The sequence below is a fragment of the Rissa tridactyla genome, chromosome 7 (genome assembly GCF_028500815.1).
Source record: "Rissa tridactyla isolate bRisTri1 chromosome 7, bRisTri1.patW.cur.20221130, whole genome shotgun sequence".
NCBI classification, from domain to species: Eukaryota; Metazoa; Chordata; class Aves; order Charadriiformes; family Laridae; genus Rissa; species Rissa tridactyla.
The window spans coordinates 5943937-5963727 of record NC_071472.1 but is presented as its reverse complement, the minus strand read 5'-3'; the positions used below and the strand labels follow the sequence as shown (position 1 = coordinate 5963727).

The window sequence follows — 19791 nt, the reverse complement described above, 5'->3', positions numbered from 1 at the left end:
AGACAGGAAAAAGCAGGGGGGTAAAATAAAGATATTTTTCATACTCTCACTGAGGTCCAAAATCTCAAGGTGGACAGCCCAGTGCCACCCAGTCCTCCTCCTCGCCGGGTCCCGGAGGAGGGGACCCTCTGAATGGACAAGGGGATCCGCAGGAACGCCAAAATGCCTCCTGGCGACACCCAGGACCCCGCTTTACTCTGCAAGAGTGTTTTGTTACCCATCCGTTTACCTTACGTTATGCTTTACTCAAGGCAAATAAATGGTAAATTGAAACTCTCTTCATCGTGCCTGAAATGGTTTGTTTTTCTGAAAGATATAGGTACAGAAAAGAAGAAAAATGAAATGACTTTCAGTAAAGTTGATTCGGAAAGGTCTCTCTCCACCCCCTCATCAGCCGACTTGCTCTTTTCTGGCTATCGTAGGTTTCATAATTCAGGATTTCAGGGTTGGCCTCAGGCTCTGTCTCATGCTCCATCAAAGACTTTACCCATGCAAAATTATCTCTTAGCTCTTGTCTAACATCCCACCACGTAGGATAGCTCTTCCTGGCTTACCAGTCTTCCCATGCTGCCAAAGAGGTTGAATTGTCAGCCCCAAACACTTTCTATTTATATCTTCACGGGGAGGGGGGGAAAAAAGAAAGAAAGAAAAGAAAATCTCTTTGACTTGTTAAGGGTTGTTTTCCATCCTCTGGGATGGCTTTTCCGTACCCCAGGAACTATCTCCTTTTGATTCAGTGGTGTGTGAAACCTTTCCCATTCCCTTGGCTTTTCAGTGTGAACTGCTCAGTGGACCTTACATTACATTTCGATCTGCCCAACGAAGGCAGGCGTCGCAGGAGGATAATCACGCGCAGCTTGAGTAGGGACAGACGCAACCGCAGCTAATCGCTCTGGATGATAACAGGATTCACATGACCAACCTCCAACTTCTTCCTCTTACACCTATCAGAATTATTTCAGATGTGGAATAAATTTACAAGTAAAAAGAAAAACTTTATAAGGCAGAAACAACTGTTTCTTGTGATTTTTCTAGATCTCTCAAATACGGTATTTTAAAGATGCTGCTCAACTTTGTCCTTATACAGAAGGCGGCATTGCAGAGTGTCATCTTATCCCTTGCTTTCTCCTTTTTTCTGAAATTTTAGACTGAGGCAAACTTCCCTACTGTGTTTCAAAAATATCATTATATATCAGTAGTAGTAGTAGTAGTAGTAGTAGTAGTAGTATCATACTGCAGCTTTAATTTTAGCCATAGAAAAACTTTTGCTTATAATCCTTAGAATCAAAGAAGAAACAAATGGAATAATATTTTTTTTTATTTTTTCCTTAGAACAAATTTCTGGGATGAGGAAGGGGAAAACTGAAGCTATTAATTCTTCCTTTGTTTCCTTGTTCACCTTTGTGGGTCAGAAAGGTCCCAATGTGGTGCCTGGGGAATGGTTTAGTGGCGGTTTTGGCAGTGCTAGTTTTGTGGTTGGACTTGATGATCTTAAAGGTCCCTTCCAACCTAGACGATTCTACGATTCTATGAAATGATGCTATTACAGACTTAAAATGCAACAGATTTTTTTTTTTTTTTTTTTTTGCTGTTGTGCAGTTGTTTGGCTTTTTTCCCCCGACTTATTAACACTACCAAGAAATGGTACTTAACACCGTAGCATGCTAATAGATGTTGTTCTTTTAACATCATCATATCACAATCGCTTCCTGTATGCATTTACAAATGCTGTGTGAAAGAAATAAGCAGAGCTTCTGTGGATTTTTTTTTTATTTCTACAGCACAGCAGAAGGAAGAGCTGATTAAAAGATTTATTCAACTATTTACATGACACATACTCTTGCAGTATTAAAGTGTGAGCTTGCTCCTTTTACAAATCTCTTTAGCAGTAAGTCTTTTCTCCCCGTTGTTACTGGTACAACTTTTAAATGGTAGCTACGAGCTCCCATGTCAATGACTTCAGCTTCTGATGGGGCATCCTCTCCAGTCCTCTCCCTCCTCCTCTCCTCCCCCTCCAGTACGCTGTGCCCCTATAGTGGTTGCTGTGGGAGGCGTCTCGCCCCCCTCCCCTCTCCCAGCACACCCCTCGCTCGGCTCCGCACATCCTCCCACACGCCGGCTTTGCTCTGCGCGTCCTCTTTGTCACCTCGCCCTCCGCACCCTTGCTCCGCACAGCTCCTTATGTTTGGAACAGTTTTCTTTCTAAGTGGGTGCTAGATCAATACCCTCTGCGTTTCAAACGCTCTCCTTAAAATTCATCTTTTCCCATAGGCCGGTGAAATATAGTAGAAAATGATGATCGGCATTCCAAACAGCATCGGAGCCATCGTTACAAGTCGCACACTTCTGGAAGCTGGAGTAGCCCTTATCCCACAGGCCCTGTCTGCTATTCCTGCCTTTCCCCGGTTCCTGGCATTCCCAAAGAAATTGGAAAATGGGTCCAAGTAGAAATTAAGTAACTCTGATATACAGATCAGTCCAGGTATGGTAGATGTCTAAGCAGTACGACCATTTCAATTGCTGCTGTTGGGAGGGAACTGCAGTATCTCCCAACTCCAGATGCCTTTTTTCTTTTGTAAAATGTCATTATACATTCTCCGTTGCCGCCGCGCTGCAGAGGAAGGCAACAATTTACTTTGAACGCTGGAGGTAATTAAGTATACATATTTACAGTATAAATATGTAGATGTACACAGTTAGCAGTGCACTCTACAATATTAATTCCTAGTGGTCCTGAATGAATCCAAATATCAGAGAACCTAAACAATGTGCATTTTATGCTCCCTATTAAATGCAAGGAGATACTGAGACATAAGAAAAAATAAAATGCCCTGTCTATAGATACTTAGCTGGTCGGTGGCAGAGCTGGGAGAGAACCTAAATCTGATCTATCCTCTTGTGAGTTTTAAATGTATTACCCTCCCTATCTTATATGTACGGTGATCACAGTCTCATGAATATGCATGCTGATTGCCAAAATAGTTGGAATCCTTTAAAAAGTCATTCCTCACGAGTACAGCAGATCTGCACTGAAGGAAGACATTAGCGAGAGACAAAATCATTCTAACTCAGCTCATATTTGTTTCATGTGACAGTCATCAGCACCATCATCAATTTTACACCAATTTCAAGGACCAGTAAAACAAATAGCTTCTGTTTCTTGACCATGGAAGAAAAGAAACCCCATATTAAAATTTATCAGAACTATAAACTACAGACATACGGAGCCAAACGTCTTACTTCAAAGGCATTTGATAGATAACATATTGTTCCCAAACAATTTGTTCCCTCTCTGTTTCTATTTTCTTTTCACTTTATTTCCTGCTCGCATTGTTCTAGCTTTTTCTTCAATACATGTTTCACTGACAGGTCTGGACTCCGAAGTACCCACAGGGATGAGAGGAGACACAGCCCTTCCCGCCGGTGATGGCCCTGACACGGGTCCGATACTTATGCTGTGCTACTCGCAACTGAAAATTAGTTGATGCGACAGATGAGTATTAGTACTGCAAAATCTCTACCTGGGAAAACTGTTAGTTCATTGCTTGGGAGGGGAATTTTTCAGGTGGGCATCCATTAGACATAGTCTGGAATAACCAAAAACATGAAACAGTTCAGATTGGTAAAAGTGCTGAAATCCTAAACCAAAGTAACATGCTTAGATTAGAAACATAACAAACGTGCTTGTTTAAGAGCTTTGTGAACAACAGAATCTTTCTGCTCTCAATTTAAAGTTCAGTTTTAGAAGACTAACAAAAGCCCTTTCATTCATTGTATGATATGAGATAAGCTTAATAGCTCAAGTTCCATTGTGGGACCATAGAAGAATATATAAAACCATCATCACTAAACATCTAGCACAACTCGCAGGCACAGAGATGTAAAATTAATCATACTGAAAATATATTCTTGAGTGCAGCGAGGGGAACCATTCGGAATTAAGAAATTTTCCACGGTGCTTTAGTTGTTCTATTGATAAATGCAGAATTTCTGGTTCACGAAACAACTAAATGCATAACAGCACAGACGTGAACATGTAAGAATAGCAGGGCTTGACCCTGTGCTACTGCAGGACGTTTATCATGGATAGAAAGGCTTGGGATCAAGCTCTGAATTCCTTAGCAATGGAAACGGTCTCGTCTCTGCGAGGGGACCTTCAGCTTGTAGAAGAACACTGGGGCCAGGGAACATACTATGGCAGCAATGCATGTTACAGGAGCAAATGCCTTACAGTGTAATTGCATTTAATACCTGAATATGTAATTCTTACAAGAGATAAAGCCTCCCAGAAGAGCCTGGGGTTCACACTTCAATTAAAAAAAAAAAACAAAACAAAACACAAAAATGTGATCTATAATCATAGGTTTACAGTGTATAAACATAGCTGCCTTAAGAAGCTATCACACACACGCTTTTACACAATCCACTCATTCAGTGCTCAACTTGCAACGTGTTTTTTTTTATATGGATGTTTTTGTGATTGTTTAAATAACATAAAACCAGCAAGTTACCCAGACAGCAGAACCATGCTAATACTTTGACTTAGAAATATGATTCAACTAGTATTAGCATGAAAGAGTAAAAAGAAAGCCAAAGAAGACCCAAAAAAACCCCAAAAGGAACAAAATATTTTTCAGTGGCCAGAATGTTTTTCGATTATCTGTTTGCATTCTGTACCAAAACCCACTCACAAACAAGCAGAACTAATATATAAGGTGGGGCTTATCAGTTAAAATATATGTTAGATATCCCGTTACCAGAACAACGTATGTCAGACAATTAAGAAAATTGCCAACCAACCCGGTAAAGAAATACATGGCGAAATGCAAAACCTGCATTCTGAGAAAAATTTCCAGCCAGTGCTTCCATCCCGAGACAAATTGGTATAGCTCTGAAGAATCACACTCCGGACTACCATAAACACTTCTGGCCTTTCCTGCAGGCCAGCGCTCAGAGCTGCGCTGAACCAGCCACTCTTACCCTCCCGTACAGCGCTGAAAAAGGCAACTGGCTGAATAGGAATGGTTTGTAGCGAGCAGATAACAAACGAAGGAAAACCGGCCTCTCTTCTTCCGTTCCACCCCTCCTCCCAGAATCAAAGGCTTGGCCACAATTCTTACATCCCTGACAGAGAAGATTAGCTAATGACAAGCTTTGGATTCCTCTGGTAAATCCAGCAAAGAATATACAAGCAAATGTATAAAGAAAAGGCTGCTGCTGGCAAATTTGAAAGCTTAGAGTTCTTTCAGATCAGAACTTGCAGAGAAATCAATTTATACATGAAATTTTATTTTTCTTTTAAAACAACTCTGCAGTCAGATCAAGTCCAGCTTACCATCTGCTGCAGACAGAAATACAGCTATATTCAAGAATTACATTATAAAACTTCTTTGTAAACTTTACACGCAAGCTGTTCTTGTCAGAATTAAAGGCATTGTGATAACGCATCTTAATATTCAATCAGGCTTTAAATAGAGTGACAAAAGTCCACATATGGATGACAAGCTGCTCTACAGTAAATATTTTTGTATTTATTGAGAAGGGGCTTATGGCAGTTTAGGACATATTCCACCAGGCATTTCAGTCTAAACTACTTACAGACTGATAAAACCAAGATAATATCCCTGTTCTAACATCCTCGCAAAAATTTAGTTTTCAAATTAACTTGATCCTATTCCTGTTCATATTTAGTTATGCTCTTACTTCATCATTCTCTTGAAAACTTTTCCCAGCTGGTGGCTGTTACAGAATGTAAGACTTTTAGGACCCTGTATTTTAAGCTAGGCTTTATTCCCAAGTGACGCTGAACGTATCTATGGAAGAGAAAAAGCAAATACAACGTAATTTTACCATTATAGCTGACCCTCTAAAGCAGAGTAAAAATTCTTCCACTTCTTTATGCAATGAAACTTTTTAAAACCATTTCCGATATTCCTGCAACTGAGGGAATAGAGTAAGAAAAAACCCTCAAAAGTTGCGTTTCCACATGCTCTCTAGTTCGAAACACAATTTACAGAGAAACAGAGGCAAAAGAAAATCTTCCGACAGGTAGGCATAATATTGTTTCTTCACTTCCAATTCCATTTTTGAGAAGGCAGCACAGGTTGCAGCTAATATAGTTAACTACTTGCTACAAGTTCATTACACGTCACTATTTTATTAGAGCAACTATGCAAATAACTCAACACAGCAAGGAAAAAACAGTTTTTAAAACACCTGAGTGAAACAGATATACTATACGCAGTCACAGACAAGCACACATCATGTAAAATAAATCCTAATGCAGAAAAATAACCTTACCCTGATGTTGGATCAACAGCTATGGCCTTAGGGTTACTGAGATCCAGCTCGATGAGGGTGATGCAGACCGAGCCGTTCTGGTTGCAAACGAAGATCCTGTCGCTGACGTGATCCACAAAGTAAAAATTTCCGGTGATCCAGTCGATTGCTATCTGCTGTACATCTGCCAAAAAAAAAAAAAAAAGGAAAAGAAAAGAAAGAAAAAAAAGCTCAGAAGTGCGATTGTAATACAAATAACTGTAGTGCTAGCTGCCTCACCACGCAGACGCTCTGCTCCGTTAAAGACCTCAAGCTGGTTTTACAGGCATTATATGGTATATAATAAGGCATCCACTTCTCAACACACAAATGCTGGTTGGAGAGAGCTTTTCCTTTTTAAGTACAAAAGTCTGACTGCAATTTCAAGGGCATGAAAGATACACACTTGTTTGTAGTTCTCTTAAATATTCTAAACTTCGTCATTGTGATTTTTTTTTTTTATGGTATATCGAGAAGCATCATCACTGCGGGACGGTGCAGCCGTGAACCAGGGGTGCGAAACGCTGGCGGTCGCAGGTCGCCGTGGGAAGGCAGCCTCCGAAACCACTCAAGTTCCGAAGTGAGTGTTCTAGGAGGTCTGTCCCGCCGTGGGGATGCTGCGCTGATAACGCTTACAAGAATTTATTCATTATGTTTAAAGGGGACTAAAACCAGGCAATAAATACTTCACAGAAATTCAAAAAAAAGTGTAGATACACATGTCTAAAACCACTGTATGTAATGGCAGACATGCGTGTGCATGCCCTCATTTTCATTTAAATTACTTTTTTTTTATAGTTCTCAGAAATCTGGCTGCTGCAGATTCAACTGCCACAATAAGTAGCAATAACGTAGCTGTCTACGTGATGTTTATATAGAGATGTTTCTTAAAAATGACCTGGGATTTTTCCTTCCCAGGACGCTAAGGCAGCCTCACAACTCCCTAACGTAACTGTTTTAAAGCAGTCAGTCCTTTTCTTTTTTGTGGAATCCCGGAACCACTCCAACTCCTGCATTTTTCTTACAAGTCAACCTACCCGTCCATATAGAGACTTAGTGTTACAGTAAGCAAAAGTAGAAGGAAGCGCAAAGAACATAGCTATCAATTTCATTTAAATAAGATTACTTCCTATTCTTGTTGACAGTACTGCATTGATAGCACCCTGTAAGGCAGAGTTATCCCTAAATTAAGAATAACTCAATTAATATAACAATATTTCCTGTTAAATGTTTTCAATGGTAACTATTAATGGGTTTTTATTTTATTTAAAAAAAATATATATTCATTACATTACAGTGGTTTCAACATGCTGTTAACATGAGTTGCACTTCTGTCATATAAGAGAAGCTAGATGTGATAAAACATCATTTCACATAGTAGGTTTTTTTGGTAACTCTTAGTTTTCTGCATTTCTATCATCCTTCAGAAGATGAATTTTTAGTGGTTTTTTCCGCATTCCAACCAGAACCTGTTGCTCCCGTCACATACATGCTGCACTGGCAAATACAAAGTAAGGACAACTCAGAAAAAAATTGCAGTCACTAAGTTTTTGATAATAACCGAGGGCTTACAAGTCATGCATTTGCTAAATACTTAAAACAGACCTGGAGACTCTCGCATTGTCCTTCAAAGCGCAGGTGACATAAACAAGATTTACTCAGTAAGATCTCAGCAAGAGCCACCAGCTGTATTCCGTCTCAGCCATCCCATTACACAGTTCACTGCTGTCTCTTCTGTCTCAGAGCTCTCCCCTTCCGCTATTCATTTTCCTTTTAATTCAAAGCGAATATTACACCTCTTCCCTTCTGATAGCTCCTATTACAAAGATATGCTGAGCCGGAATAAAGAAATGCTCCATTTATCCCAGTATCCCACCTCTCAAGGAGGCCAATGTCAGGTGCACCATGAGGCGTACGTGAGCACTAAGAGGTTTTAGACAACAGGGAGGAAAAGGATTTTTTTTCCCTTGTCCAAACAAAATACAGGACACACTTTTAAAAACACCAGAAAAACTCTGTGGAAACCGGGAATAGTTTAAGCATTTCCAATGTGTCTTGCTTTCCATTTGCAGAAGTTGGATTCGTGGAATTAAAGGTTTACGGCTCACCGATTCCACGAGACTTTTGAAAACTGAACACAGGCCACCATGTAAGAGGAGCATTTCTGAAAATATCATTTATAAAGAATGAAAGTTACGAAAGGGATTCAATTTTAAATAGTTGTAGAAATGAAACTAGTAATTACATTCCTGCAGCGAGCGCTCTGGAAGATTGCTATTCGTTGGGAAGGGGGGGAAAAGGAAGAAGCTGACGTAGCAGCCCCCTGGAGGAGGGCACTCTTTTCTTCTTAACCTGTGGGAAAAGTACCTATTTGCACATAAATGTGACATGTACCTGAAACACAGCTTATTAGCTCTGTTAACATAACAATACTCACATTTCTAAAACGTTGGCTCTATTTCTTCCTTAGTTATTTATTAACATGTCACAAGAAACTGCAGGTATTTTATATGGAAAACAAGGATAATTAATTGACGGTCATATTAGGGATAGCCATTTGCATCAAATAGTTAAAACTCAGGTTGCTGAGCAATCCAGGAAAAGTGCGACATCCAGAAGCAATTTCACACCATAACTTTTGTGTCAAAGCCTTCAAAAAGCATCAGTAGCTCTCAACACCTATGTACGCGATTTCCCTTCCCCAGCAGGTGGTCTTCGGGAAGGGCATGGAGGTACCAGCAGCACGGGGCTATTGGCAAGAGGGAGGCTCATTACGGCTGCGTTCCTTGTACAGCTGTGCCGTACAGAGCATGCTATGCCGAAAGACTTTGTCACAGTTTCCAGAAAAAGTGGCACACTAATTCACATTTTTTCTTCAGAAGTCTACTGCATGAAATGGAGGAGAGAGCTCCCAATATGCAAAGAACTCCTCTCTTAAAAGTGGACCTTCTGGGGCGGCACATCACTGGAATCTCGTAATTAACCTGAACATTCAAGGCACAGTAACATTTGCATTTAGCAGCTACAGACGCGTTGTGTATTGTAGATGCCACCGATCTGGGTTGGGGTTTGTCTTCTTTGTACCGTGTGCTCTGCAGCCACTTGGGAACATCCGATTTCTCACAAGAGAAGAAGTTTATCAAGAATTGTCCAAGTCCACTCCCCCCTAAAATTATATTCTACATGAAAAATCCCCTTAGCTGGCAGATAACAGTTTTTATGAATCAAACTTTTAATCTCTCTGCTTTCTCTAGCAGCTATGCATTACGCTGCTTTGAATGGCTCTCCACTCATCGCACAAGTTGTCTCTCTATACCATAGAGATAAGGTTCGGGTTGCACCGGGGACTTTTAAAATATATATTTTTGTACTCAAGAAGTTACTGAATTCATTTCATGCCTATTTCTGGATTCATATATTAAAACCCAATACGTACAGATGTCTAGTCCACTCACATCTTCAAAGTAATTAATCTTTTTTTCTTTCATTCACAGTTTCCAAAGCCCCTAAGAAGAAATGCCTCCCCCTGAAAGCACACATATTTATTCTGAGCAATCTAGTATATATTTTTGAGGGTTTTTTCTACTTTAATAACAACTTCCTTGGAGCATTTCTGCCAAATGTGATCATCCTTCCTTTATTACTTTCTAAAAACCAGGATTTCCTCTTAAGGACTTCATAAAGAATAGTTAAGACATCATATAGTCTAAATTCTACTCTAATTAACGACATTATATAGAACATGGGCACTAGCAAAAGTGTGGCTAGAAGTAGACTTTTTCTATTTTGTTAAACACACAGATATTATTATACCTTTAGAGAAAATAGCAATTTCATATGAGGGTGGCTAAATCTTCAAAGGGTACTGGAAATATACCTTATGGCTAAAATATAGTTTGTGAAAATCGGAGCTGTATTGCATGACTGTCTTCTTTCACTTTAATTTTCAAACATGTATCTTGTAGTGTCTGCGTTACTACATTTATTTCCATTTCAAACCAAGACTTGCCTGAGAAGACTTCAGTTAGCGGAAGAGAGGGAAAAGCAGTGCCTTATTCTTCTATTTATACTGTTGTAATTGAGGATTCAGCACAAGCACTGCCTATAAAAATCAATATTATGTTAACAGACTTCATTTTTTCCAGATGTTGAAGAAAGACTAGAAAGAGAAAACTTAGTAAGCTTTCTCCATTTATACGCTTCAGCAAAAGCATCCCTTGCTTTTAATGTGAGAAACGATCTAAGCAAACTACTCAGTGGAACTCATAGGAGTTGGGGTCTTTTTTAGAAACTTCTGAGTGAACCAGGGAATGATTTTGGATGAAATATAATTAAAAATTCTCAGTGTGCTCTCCATATGCTTCTGGTTAGTAATGAAAGAGACAGACAACCTCTATTTTAAGGGAAAGGACTTAGCTTCTACTGCCTTATGTACTTAAAATTTCCCTCGCTCTGAACACGACTGCGATGAGGACTGCCTAAAGGAACCTGAAGTCTCCTCAAGACTCAAGGTGCAACGATTTCATTGACAGTGACTATGGGAAATTAGAACCATGATTCATTCTCTCTTTAGGGGCATGGGTTTGGACATTTTTTTTTTATATATGTACAACAATTCAGTATTGATTCCTTGCGTGCATTTTCCTAAAATTAATGTATATATTTGCAAATGCTTAAAAATAATCTCTATTTTTGTCGCCTTTTTTTTTTTTCTTTTGCAGAAGTTGATCTTAAAGGAAGAATTATTTTGATTTTCACAAAAACTTTACAGAAAAAAAATACTAATTTTTCTTCTGTAACCCATATACATCTCTTCTAAATGAATGTAACATCCAGACTTCCCCACAGAAAGTATTCTGGGCTTGCTTGGGGGAGATGAAAGAAGGGGAGGTGGTTTAAAAAGTGGTGGTCGTGTCTTCAATAAAAGAGCACGGATGGGCTGGTACCCTGATTCCCCATGGCTGCAGCCTCCAAACCACAGTCGTGGGGCGCGAAGCATTCGTTACTCTTAACTGCACCAAAACATCGAATCATAGAATAGTTTGGGTTGGGTTAATTTTCTAGAAATCTTTCCACTTTGCAGAGAGCAGCTCAGCCTTGTCACAGGTCGTCAGGTCTGCACGGAGGCACTTGTTTCATTTATTCTGTAATAGAAACGCGGTGGTTTTGAGGATTGTGCAACAGTTGTTTGGACGGTTGGCCATATGCTAGGGGAATAAATGCATCAGAGAAGCAAGAGAGGATTGTTGTAATAAAACTTTCAGGAGCTTAACATTTCTGTAATGAGCATCCTAACACATGGAAGATGTCCGAATAGTCCCCCAAGGGCAGTGCAATAGAGGAGCGCAAGGGTGGCGGTGCTCAAGTGCCTCGTGCCAGGAGGAGTCACCTTCTGGTCCCCTTCCCCCAAAGGCCGGGAGAACGGAGCTGCAGATCTCCCAGGCGTCTTCACACCCGCTCACGCCACAGCCTGGGATGGCAGTAAGTGTTTGCCTCCGGGGCTCGCTTTCATAAACCAGCCCCAAGTAATAAGAGCTTCCTTCACACTATTTTGGCTAAGGACGCATCTCCTGCTTCCTGCTGAGTCCGAAGAGGTGAGAAAGAAACACAGGTAAAAAAAAAGATTAATCTGGAAGCCAAAACCATCAAAAATGAGATAACATAAAAATAAGTAAAAATAGAACAACATATTTGAGACATTTTGCCTTTCCCTATGTTTTCCCAACTTCGGGGTGTATTTTTTCCCACATAAATGCATTTTATTTCTCCACAACTGAAAAGCTGCTTTAATTTTTTGACTGAAAGCTGAGATTTTAGCAGGTGAGGCCTTGTGAACTGTGTAAGGTAGCCAAATAATAACAGTGTCAGGCATGGCCAGAGTCGCTTAGTTTAATTTACTATCTCTGTAAAAAAAAAAAAAATTGTTTATTTAGAAACAAACAAATTTTATTCCAAACAACAATAGCAAGGAAGTTTGGGATAGGCTTCTTGCCTCCACCTGCGTAAAAAGACAAGTTTTGAATAACGAGAAAGACAGCTGCAATCCTTTCTTTTTCTAAAATAGCCAGTAACGGTGAGACCAGGTAAACGGTAGTTAAAAAATGTCAGCTTGTGAAATCCCGCAGAAGCAGTGCCTTTGCTGTGCCTCTCGTCTGAGAGTAATGTCCCTAATTAGCAGCCCAGACAACCTCACACCGACACTGTGGCTGGGGAAAGTTAAGGTGGCATAGATTTTTCCGTGCCCCTTCTACTGACAGCAATTTGCCGTAATTATGTCTGCAATGCCATTTACGGAATAGGATTTTTATTAAAAATGTCACCATTCAATAAGTTAGACACACTGGTGTCTAAACTTTTAACAGCCATGTCCTGAGTGATTATTGCATATGTTTAAAAATGAAAAATCAAATGACAAATATCCATCTATCTTTTTCAAATGACTCATCCTCAAATATCTAATTCCTTTGAATTACATCAGGCTTCTTAGATTTCTAAAGAGTATAAGGCAAAACCTAAAACATACTAAATTTAAGTAAGCCCTTTAAAGCATCCAGACTTCAAGTTCCTCGAAAAGAAAGCTTTTCCTCTTGTTTGCTGAGTAACATAATTTAAATTTCAATAAATTGGGTTACTGTCGAAAATACAGTTGGTATTCTTCCAACTCTACAAGATATTACAAGATACCGCTTTAAAAAACTATAAATGTGAACATTTAGACAATAGCGGTTTCCCCAAGCTGAAGAGTTTTCAAAAATATGAGCCTAATCTAAATATTATGAATACTTAATGAAAGCATCCTGATGGCTCAGGAAGACACCTAGTCTCTCAGAGACGTAGTCGATCCAGTCACTCCGAGACTCAAGCGTTCAGCTTCCAGCTAGGTACAGAAAAAAACACATTTGGGCATTTATTCTGTATAAGCCCTTCTCTTTCTGTATAAAGTCAAACTTTTATCCTTCTGCTGGATGCAGCTCACGTATGAAGAGGAGAAAATCCCACGCCTGAAACTTCACATGATTTAGGCGTTTTTAAAATTAGCCGTTCCATACCTTTCAAAGGACTCCACGAAGACCGTGACACAGTCTGGCCTACAAGATCCCTGTCAATCCTCACATCTCTGACTTAATATGCGAGCACCGATGGCAAGATGTGGTCACAGAAGCCAGCTTGGGGTCTCTTAAGCAGTAGAGCAGATAACTATGTATTTTGCTGCTCAGCTCAAAACACAAATCTTAGCCCACCTGGTGGCCCTGCTCTACCTACACCTTGCCTTGCGATAGTCCTGTTGTACACCTCAATTTCTACAAAAGCTAGAGATTCTCAGGGGTTTGGCTTGCTTTCTTAGGCCGCTATGAGGCATGTTGCTACAGGTGGAAGTCAGGCAATGGAGTGTTATTAAGACAGACGCGCTATAGCGCATTGGCGGAGGTTGAGCATCGAGCAGGTACCGAGAGAGAAATGTGGGATTAACGATAAACTGCTTCCTCCCATTGGGAACCCTGGGATCTACAGAACAGTAACAAGAAACAAGCACAGCTTCTAACAAATCCCTCTGTTTACAGAACATTCAGAGGAACCATGATGATGGCGGACCCCAGATATTCTTGTGTCTGTGCCTTTGCCAGGAATTTTAAAGCAGGGTAGCAAAATCCGGTTCTGAATTTTTTAGGATATTTCATCTTTCACTGGTGTTATAGAACGATTCTACCACACGATGCATCGAGTTTCTGGAATGAGTAAAAAGAGTGAAATTTTCTGTCGTTGGGTCTTGAGTCACAGCGTTGGCTGTGATGCCAACAGATTGAACGAGCAAAGAAAAAGTGTGAAACAATGAAATAAAGGCCTTATGAATGGCCCTATCTATTAATCCTGAGTATTATGATTTTTATAAGGAGCGAATTTTCTGACACCAATCTCATGTCAGAAACGAGTAACAATAGTCAAAAACCATAATGTTTCTAATTCCGCATTACCAAGCTTCAAACACATTGCCCAGTGCTTGTAAACTTGTGATGGGGTCCCAGTAGCCTGCGTACATGCTGAACAATAAAGACAGATTTATAGAGGTACATAGCTATAACAGTCTCTTTTTTTTTTTTACAACTGCACATTCAAAAGCTTCTTATAAATCTGCTGAGGCTGTAAATCAAACCTAGTTATTTACTTCAAAGCAGTTAAGTCATCCACTGTTAAAATTAAAGCATAATTCAGCCGCAATAGGCATCCCATCAAGCACGTGGACTGAGAACTGCCACGGGGAAAACGATGGGGCTACATCAGGCTGTAACACTTGCCTCGTTCAACCACCTGCCATCAACGCAAAAGTCTACAACCTTCCACCTTCCTAGGGCTGCCTGACACACGTATTAGGAACTTCATAACCTACCGTCACACAAAAATAAGGTCACTTAAACATTTTCCCATTAAAGGCGCTAAGCAGTAGATTATTACAATTTTAGAGCTATGACAATAAAATATGGAGTTACTTTTGCAACACAAAGTATTTAAGGAAAATTACTTCCAGAGAAACTTTGAACAATTTAATACCAGAGACAGGCAATGGTGCTTTAAGGAACACTTTTGGGGCAATCATGTAGAAGTAAATTATCTTCGTCAGCACTTAAAGAAAGGGTTAGGGAACAAAGGAAACTCCTATTGCACATTTTTTGTCGAAGGTAACACTTGTGAACCCTGGTTCACAGGAGCTGGACTATGCTGTAGTTTCTCGCAGGTAAAAGGCAGATCATAATTTTGTAGGATAATTTCATTCCGAGTCCACTACATATGGCTATTAGCAATATATGGTCTAGAAATAGGAATATGCAGTACGTGACATGACCTGGTGGTACAAATCAATCTGTTTCTTTTCCCCAGAGGGCATTATTACATTCAGTTTTAATCAGAAGGTAATACTGACCATAGAGTATTTCATTCTGATATATAGATATAAACATATTGGGCACAAAAGTCTTTATCTTCATCTCAAACATATTAAGGGAGAAGGCGAAGACCTTATACTTCCAAAAATTTTCTTTTTGCTAAAATAAATTTTATTACAGAATTTGTTTATAATATAATTAAAATCTGCATACGAAGTCCAATTTAAATCTAGCTTGAGAATTACTACTTAGAGAATACTAGAAAATTTTAAAATAGCTTTATAAAACCTATAACATGCACAGTTAGCAGATATATACCTCATTGTTCCACATAATATCTCTGAAACAAAACCATATCATGTACCTTACTACATGAGACAGCCTCCTTTTTTAGGCTTGTTAAGGAAAGAAAAAGAAATTGCTTCTTATATTAAAGGACATTAAGGTGTTTTCTTCATTTTTTTCCCCCATTGCTACAACACAGAGGAATTGCTGTCACCACCTGATGCTTTCAGCGTGTTTGTGCCTCTGCAAAGCACCCAAACCCACGGTACGGCACCCACTAATGTCACTTCCCTCATATTATAGTTTGAGTAAAACAAACAAATAAAATCCCTCATGTCCCTGAATGCTGACTGCCAACCGACCATAACAAATGCATGCTCGTGTAATCACTACCTCACCCTCCCTTTCCTCCTATCTTTGCTATTTTTCATCCATTTATTACATCTTTTCAATATCAAAATAGTAGCTTCTGAGAAGACTGTTATTTATTATATTTGACCTGACCAACAAAGCAGACGACTGCCCAGACTTTAAATACAGGTACTGTTGATGCACTTATTTAAAAAAAAAAAAAAAAAAGTTATTTTTTCTTGCTAACTTATTTCCAGTAATGCAAGAAATAAAAATAAAACATGGGTTTAAAGTTATGCATTAATTATTTTTCTATCCATTTTCATCCAGATATCATGACGCTGCTTTTTTTTTTGTTTGTTTATTTATTTCAACCGTTATCACTATAGCGGTGGGATCCAAGTACTGGTCTCCCTGAGCATTATCTTAAAATGGAATACCACCACAGACTCCATTAAAAAGTCTCACAAACCACTCAAATAGCTGTTGCTTCCAGTAATACAGCTCAAACTCAATGCTCTTGTATTGAGCATTGTATTGAGCATATCTTGTTCTGAAAGCAGAACTTGAACTTTGCTTTCAGAAAGCTTCCAGCCCTTTCCAAAACTCACCACTTCAGATTGATACGAGGCCATAATCCCACTTCTTCTCCCCTACAGAACTTATGTACTTTGCGCTAACTACTTCTACCTTGTGTATCCCCCATCATTTTAGCATTTCAGTTTTTAAACCTCACGGCATCCCTCTGCCATATGGAAATGCTGTTATTCTCATTTTACATTTAGAGGGGAAAAGACAAGATTACTTGCTAAATGTCACCCTGTAAGTCTCGGGAAAAACAGCGGTCTCCTGACTACCAGCATTATGCTTTTCTTCCTAAATCACCCCTCCTTTCACATAAACAGTACAAAGAATTTGGCTCACCACTTGCAAGGAAGCACAGAGGAGAGACACGAATATGCATTGCATCCCTCCTCTAGGTCCCCTCTGCAATGTATGTCTTTCTCGTAGCAATATTTTTCGCCTGCCCTAATGTTAAATTACTCGGGCGGGGAGTGTTCCCACAGGCAGCCGGTTGCAGGGTGTTAATTCTCCCCGTGTTTAAGAGCGGGGCAGGGGCAGGATGAGGGCACCGGCTGCTGCCCAGGCTCCACCTTCCCCTTGCCCAGCACCCCTCCAGCCAGCACTCCCCTCTCCAGGCTCTCCAGTCCACGCAGAAGAGTGTTTCAGTTCTACTCAGGGCCGCTATCTTCAAATATATATTTTTTGCTCAGTCTATAAAAGAATAATTGTCTGTCCATGTGTATGTTTTTTAGTCTGGTTTACCTGGTCTAGTGGGAGGTGTCCCTGCCCAGGGCTGGGGGTTGGAACTAGACAATCTTTAAGGTCCCTTCTAACCCGAACCATTCTATGATTCTGTTTGCAAAAGGAAAAACCCCAAAAACTCAAACTGTGACCAATTATTTCGTAAGATACAGAACATGGATTACAGTGCGTTCATAGACGGTTATAAAGTACGTTTTCCCAGCACTTCGTCTTACTTGAGTCTCCTTTTCCCCATGGGTTCGTTTCTGAAGCAAATGCAATGGTTAGGACTATTTAAAACAAATCTGAATTTTGCAACCAGTTGAACAGACTCAATGACTAACTGTTAGATCCTTCAAAGAGTCTTAAAATGAAAATACATATTTTCAGGATATTCCTAACTAGAACATTATATTTATCTCCTTATAGATAAACATAAAAAATACTTCCCCGTATTAAAAAATGGAATCATATACTTCAGTAAAATATCAACAGATGACGTGCAAGCGAGTCCAACAATGCCAAAAAGAGCAAGAGGCTCCGGAAATGCAAGTCCTGGCAGGTATCCCCACACACTCCTCAATCAGCTCATTATTTTTGCTTATACAGTGTGACAGAGATTTTACGCAATTACACATGCAAAGACTATCCAAACTTTATCATCAGCTCGAGAAGTGTCACGGTGAATGCCGAACCCGACACATCAAACCGCAGCTGTTCGCTGACATGTTGATAAAATGCGGGGCTTCAGCTTTGCGCAAACAAACCAAGCCTTTTGCATATTCTGTCCTTCTCGTTTAATTACTTACAGTGATCAAAATGCTTTTTTCCAGAACTAAGAAATTTATACAGCTTAAGCCTGACTTTGGAAAAAGTGATTTAGTCCACTTAAAAGATGTGTTACATGTAATTTTCCAATTTCAGAATAAGTGCTTCACTAAAACGACCGTTAAGAATTTTAAAGCAAACCCAAGATTTTGTTTCATTCAACCCAACTGACAAATAGCGAGAAGGATAGGAATTGTTCTTCTATTTTATTTATTTCATAATGCTGACATGATCCATAGGGTTTTCAGCATTTCAAGTTTTACTCCAAAGCTGAAGTCAAAAGACAGTTTTAAATCAAATTTGCTTCATTCTAAGTAGAAACCCACAATGTACATTCTGTGGATTGAGGAGGCAAAAATATTTCTACGGACTGGAGATAATACTTTTTGAGCTACTCATTGCTTCTGCCGTTCAAAGAAGTGAAAAACTGAAAAAAAACCCCCAATCATATATTAAACCCCCAAATCAGATGGTGGTTTTAATTAGTCATGTCCACCACAGTGTAAATAATAATCACAGCTTTATCGGCTTTTGCAAACATGCAACTCCTCTGTCAGTAAGAGCTCCTGAGAAAGTGCTAAGAAAAGAGCACGGCCTTTATTTTACTCCGACCCATAGGAATTCCTTGGTGTGGCTCCGTCACCGCCCGGAGCACAGCCCAGAAACACCCAGGCCACGGTGAGGACTGAAAGCAGAGGAGCCCAGAGCCCAAAGCCACGCAGCTGATATAATTTCTTAAAAAGCAGTGACAAAGATGCTGCAACTGTTTTTTATTTCATCAGATAAGTAGCTTCTGGTTTCAGCTTTACTCGGATTAATGCAATTTCTTGTTCATTTATGAAAAGCATGATCTTTATTTACCCCTCACCCTGTAGCAATACAAGGCATTAGATCGAAATATGAACTGCAAAACACAACAATTAGTCGAGGCCACCAGCTAGATCACAGCTCCCAATACTTGTGTTTTCATTCTGATGCTCTTTTCATTGCATAAGAGACGTAAGCAGATTTTTATTTTTTTTCTGCCCGCTGCTTCCCTAGAATAATACATCAGGCGGAGTTTTTCGTATTACTGTGCATCTGATACAGAAGGGCAAAGTCATAGTACCTGGGACTGAGTCCCTGCTAACGCTAACAGGGGTTGTGCCCGCTCACTGTCGGTCACTTCACTGATGTCCTGTAGACTCAGTTCTGTTTGTAGCAGATACAGCACGGGGCGTTCCGGAAACCTCGCAGGCTCTTTGCTGAAAACGTACTGTCTCGTTATGCTTTGAGCTCTTGGAGAAATCTCTGTCTGGATGGACTTTGGTCTGTAATTGCTCAAGTGCTTCATAAGTGGTACCATATTTTGGTATCAAAATAAGGTTCCAGTTATCACGTTGGATGTAAACAGACAGTATTTTGGGTTTATAGATTTTCTTATGGCCCCTTCTTTCCTATAAGGACAAAAGCCCTTCTGAAGAATCCAGAGACTTTTCTTTTTTTAATTTCATCGCAATGTTCGTGGAACTTGTGTTCTATGAGTTGTGTCTCAGGGAAAAGTCTCTAGGGGGCAGAAGGACTAATTTTAACTACATGATCTGAAGTACATTATGCAAAAAGAAAGTTTGACATTAGTGGGTTTTTTTGGATAAAGTCTGAATGAAATATTTGCATTAAGAAATTAATATCTGGAAGTAAGCGGCAAATTTGCTGACAGTTAGTCTAACTGAAGAAAACTTGATTAGCGTTGTGCGTGACATGAATTTACAAAGAAGCTTAGGATGAAAACCAGTAGCTATATCTTAAAAAATGTGAAACTTATAAATAAAATAGTTAAGAACCA

At 39.7% G+C, this 19791-nt stretch overlaps 1 protein-coding gene across 1 annotated transcript in view; it reads right to left on the bottom strand.

Moving 5' to 3' along the window:
• LRP1B (LDL receptor related protein 1B) overlaps nt 1-19791 on the bottom strand; it is a 749025-nt gene that overhangs the window by 335481 nt on the left and 393753 nt on the right. The window contains exon 7 of the mRNA XM_054208041.1: nt 6301-6463. Within this exon, the coding sequence (XP_054064016.1) occupies nt 6301-6463 (163 nt within the window). The remainder of the gene's footprint in view (nt 1-6300; nt 6464-19791) is intronic.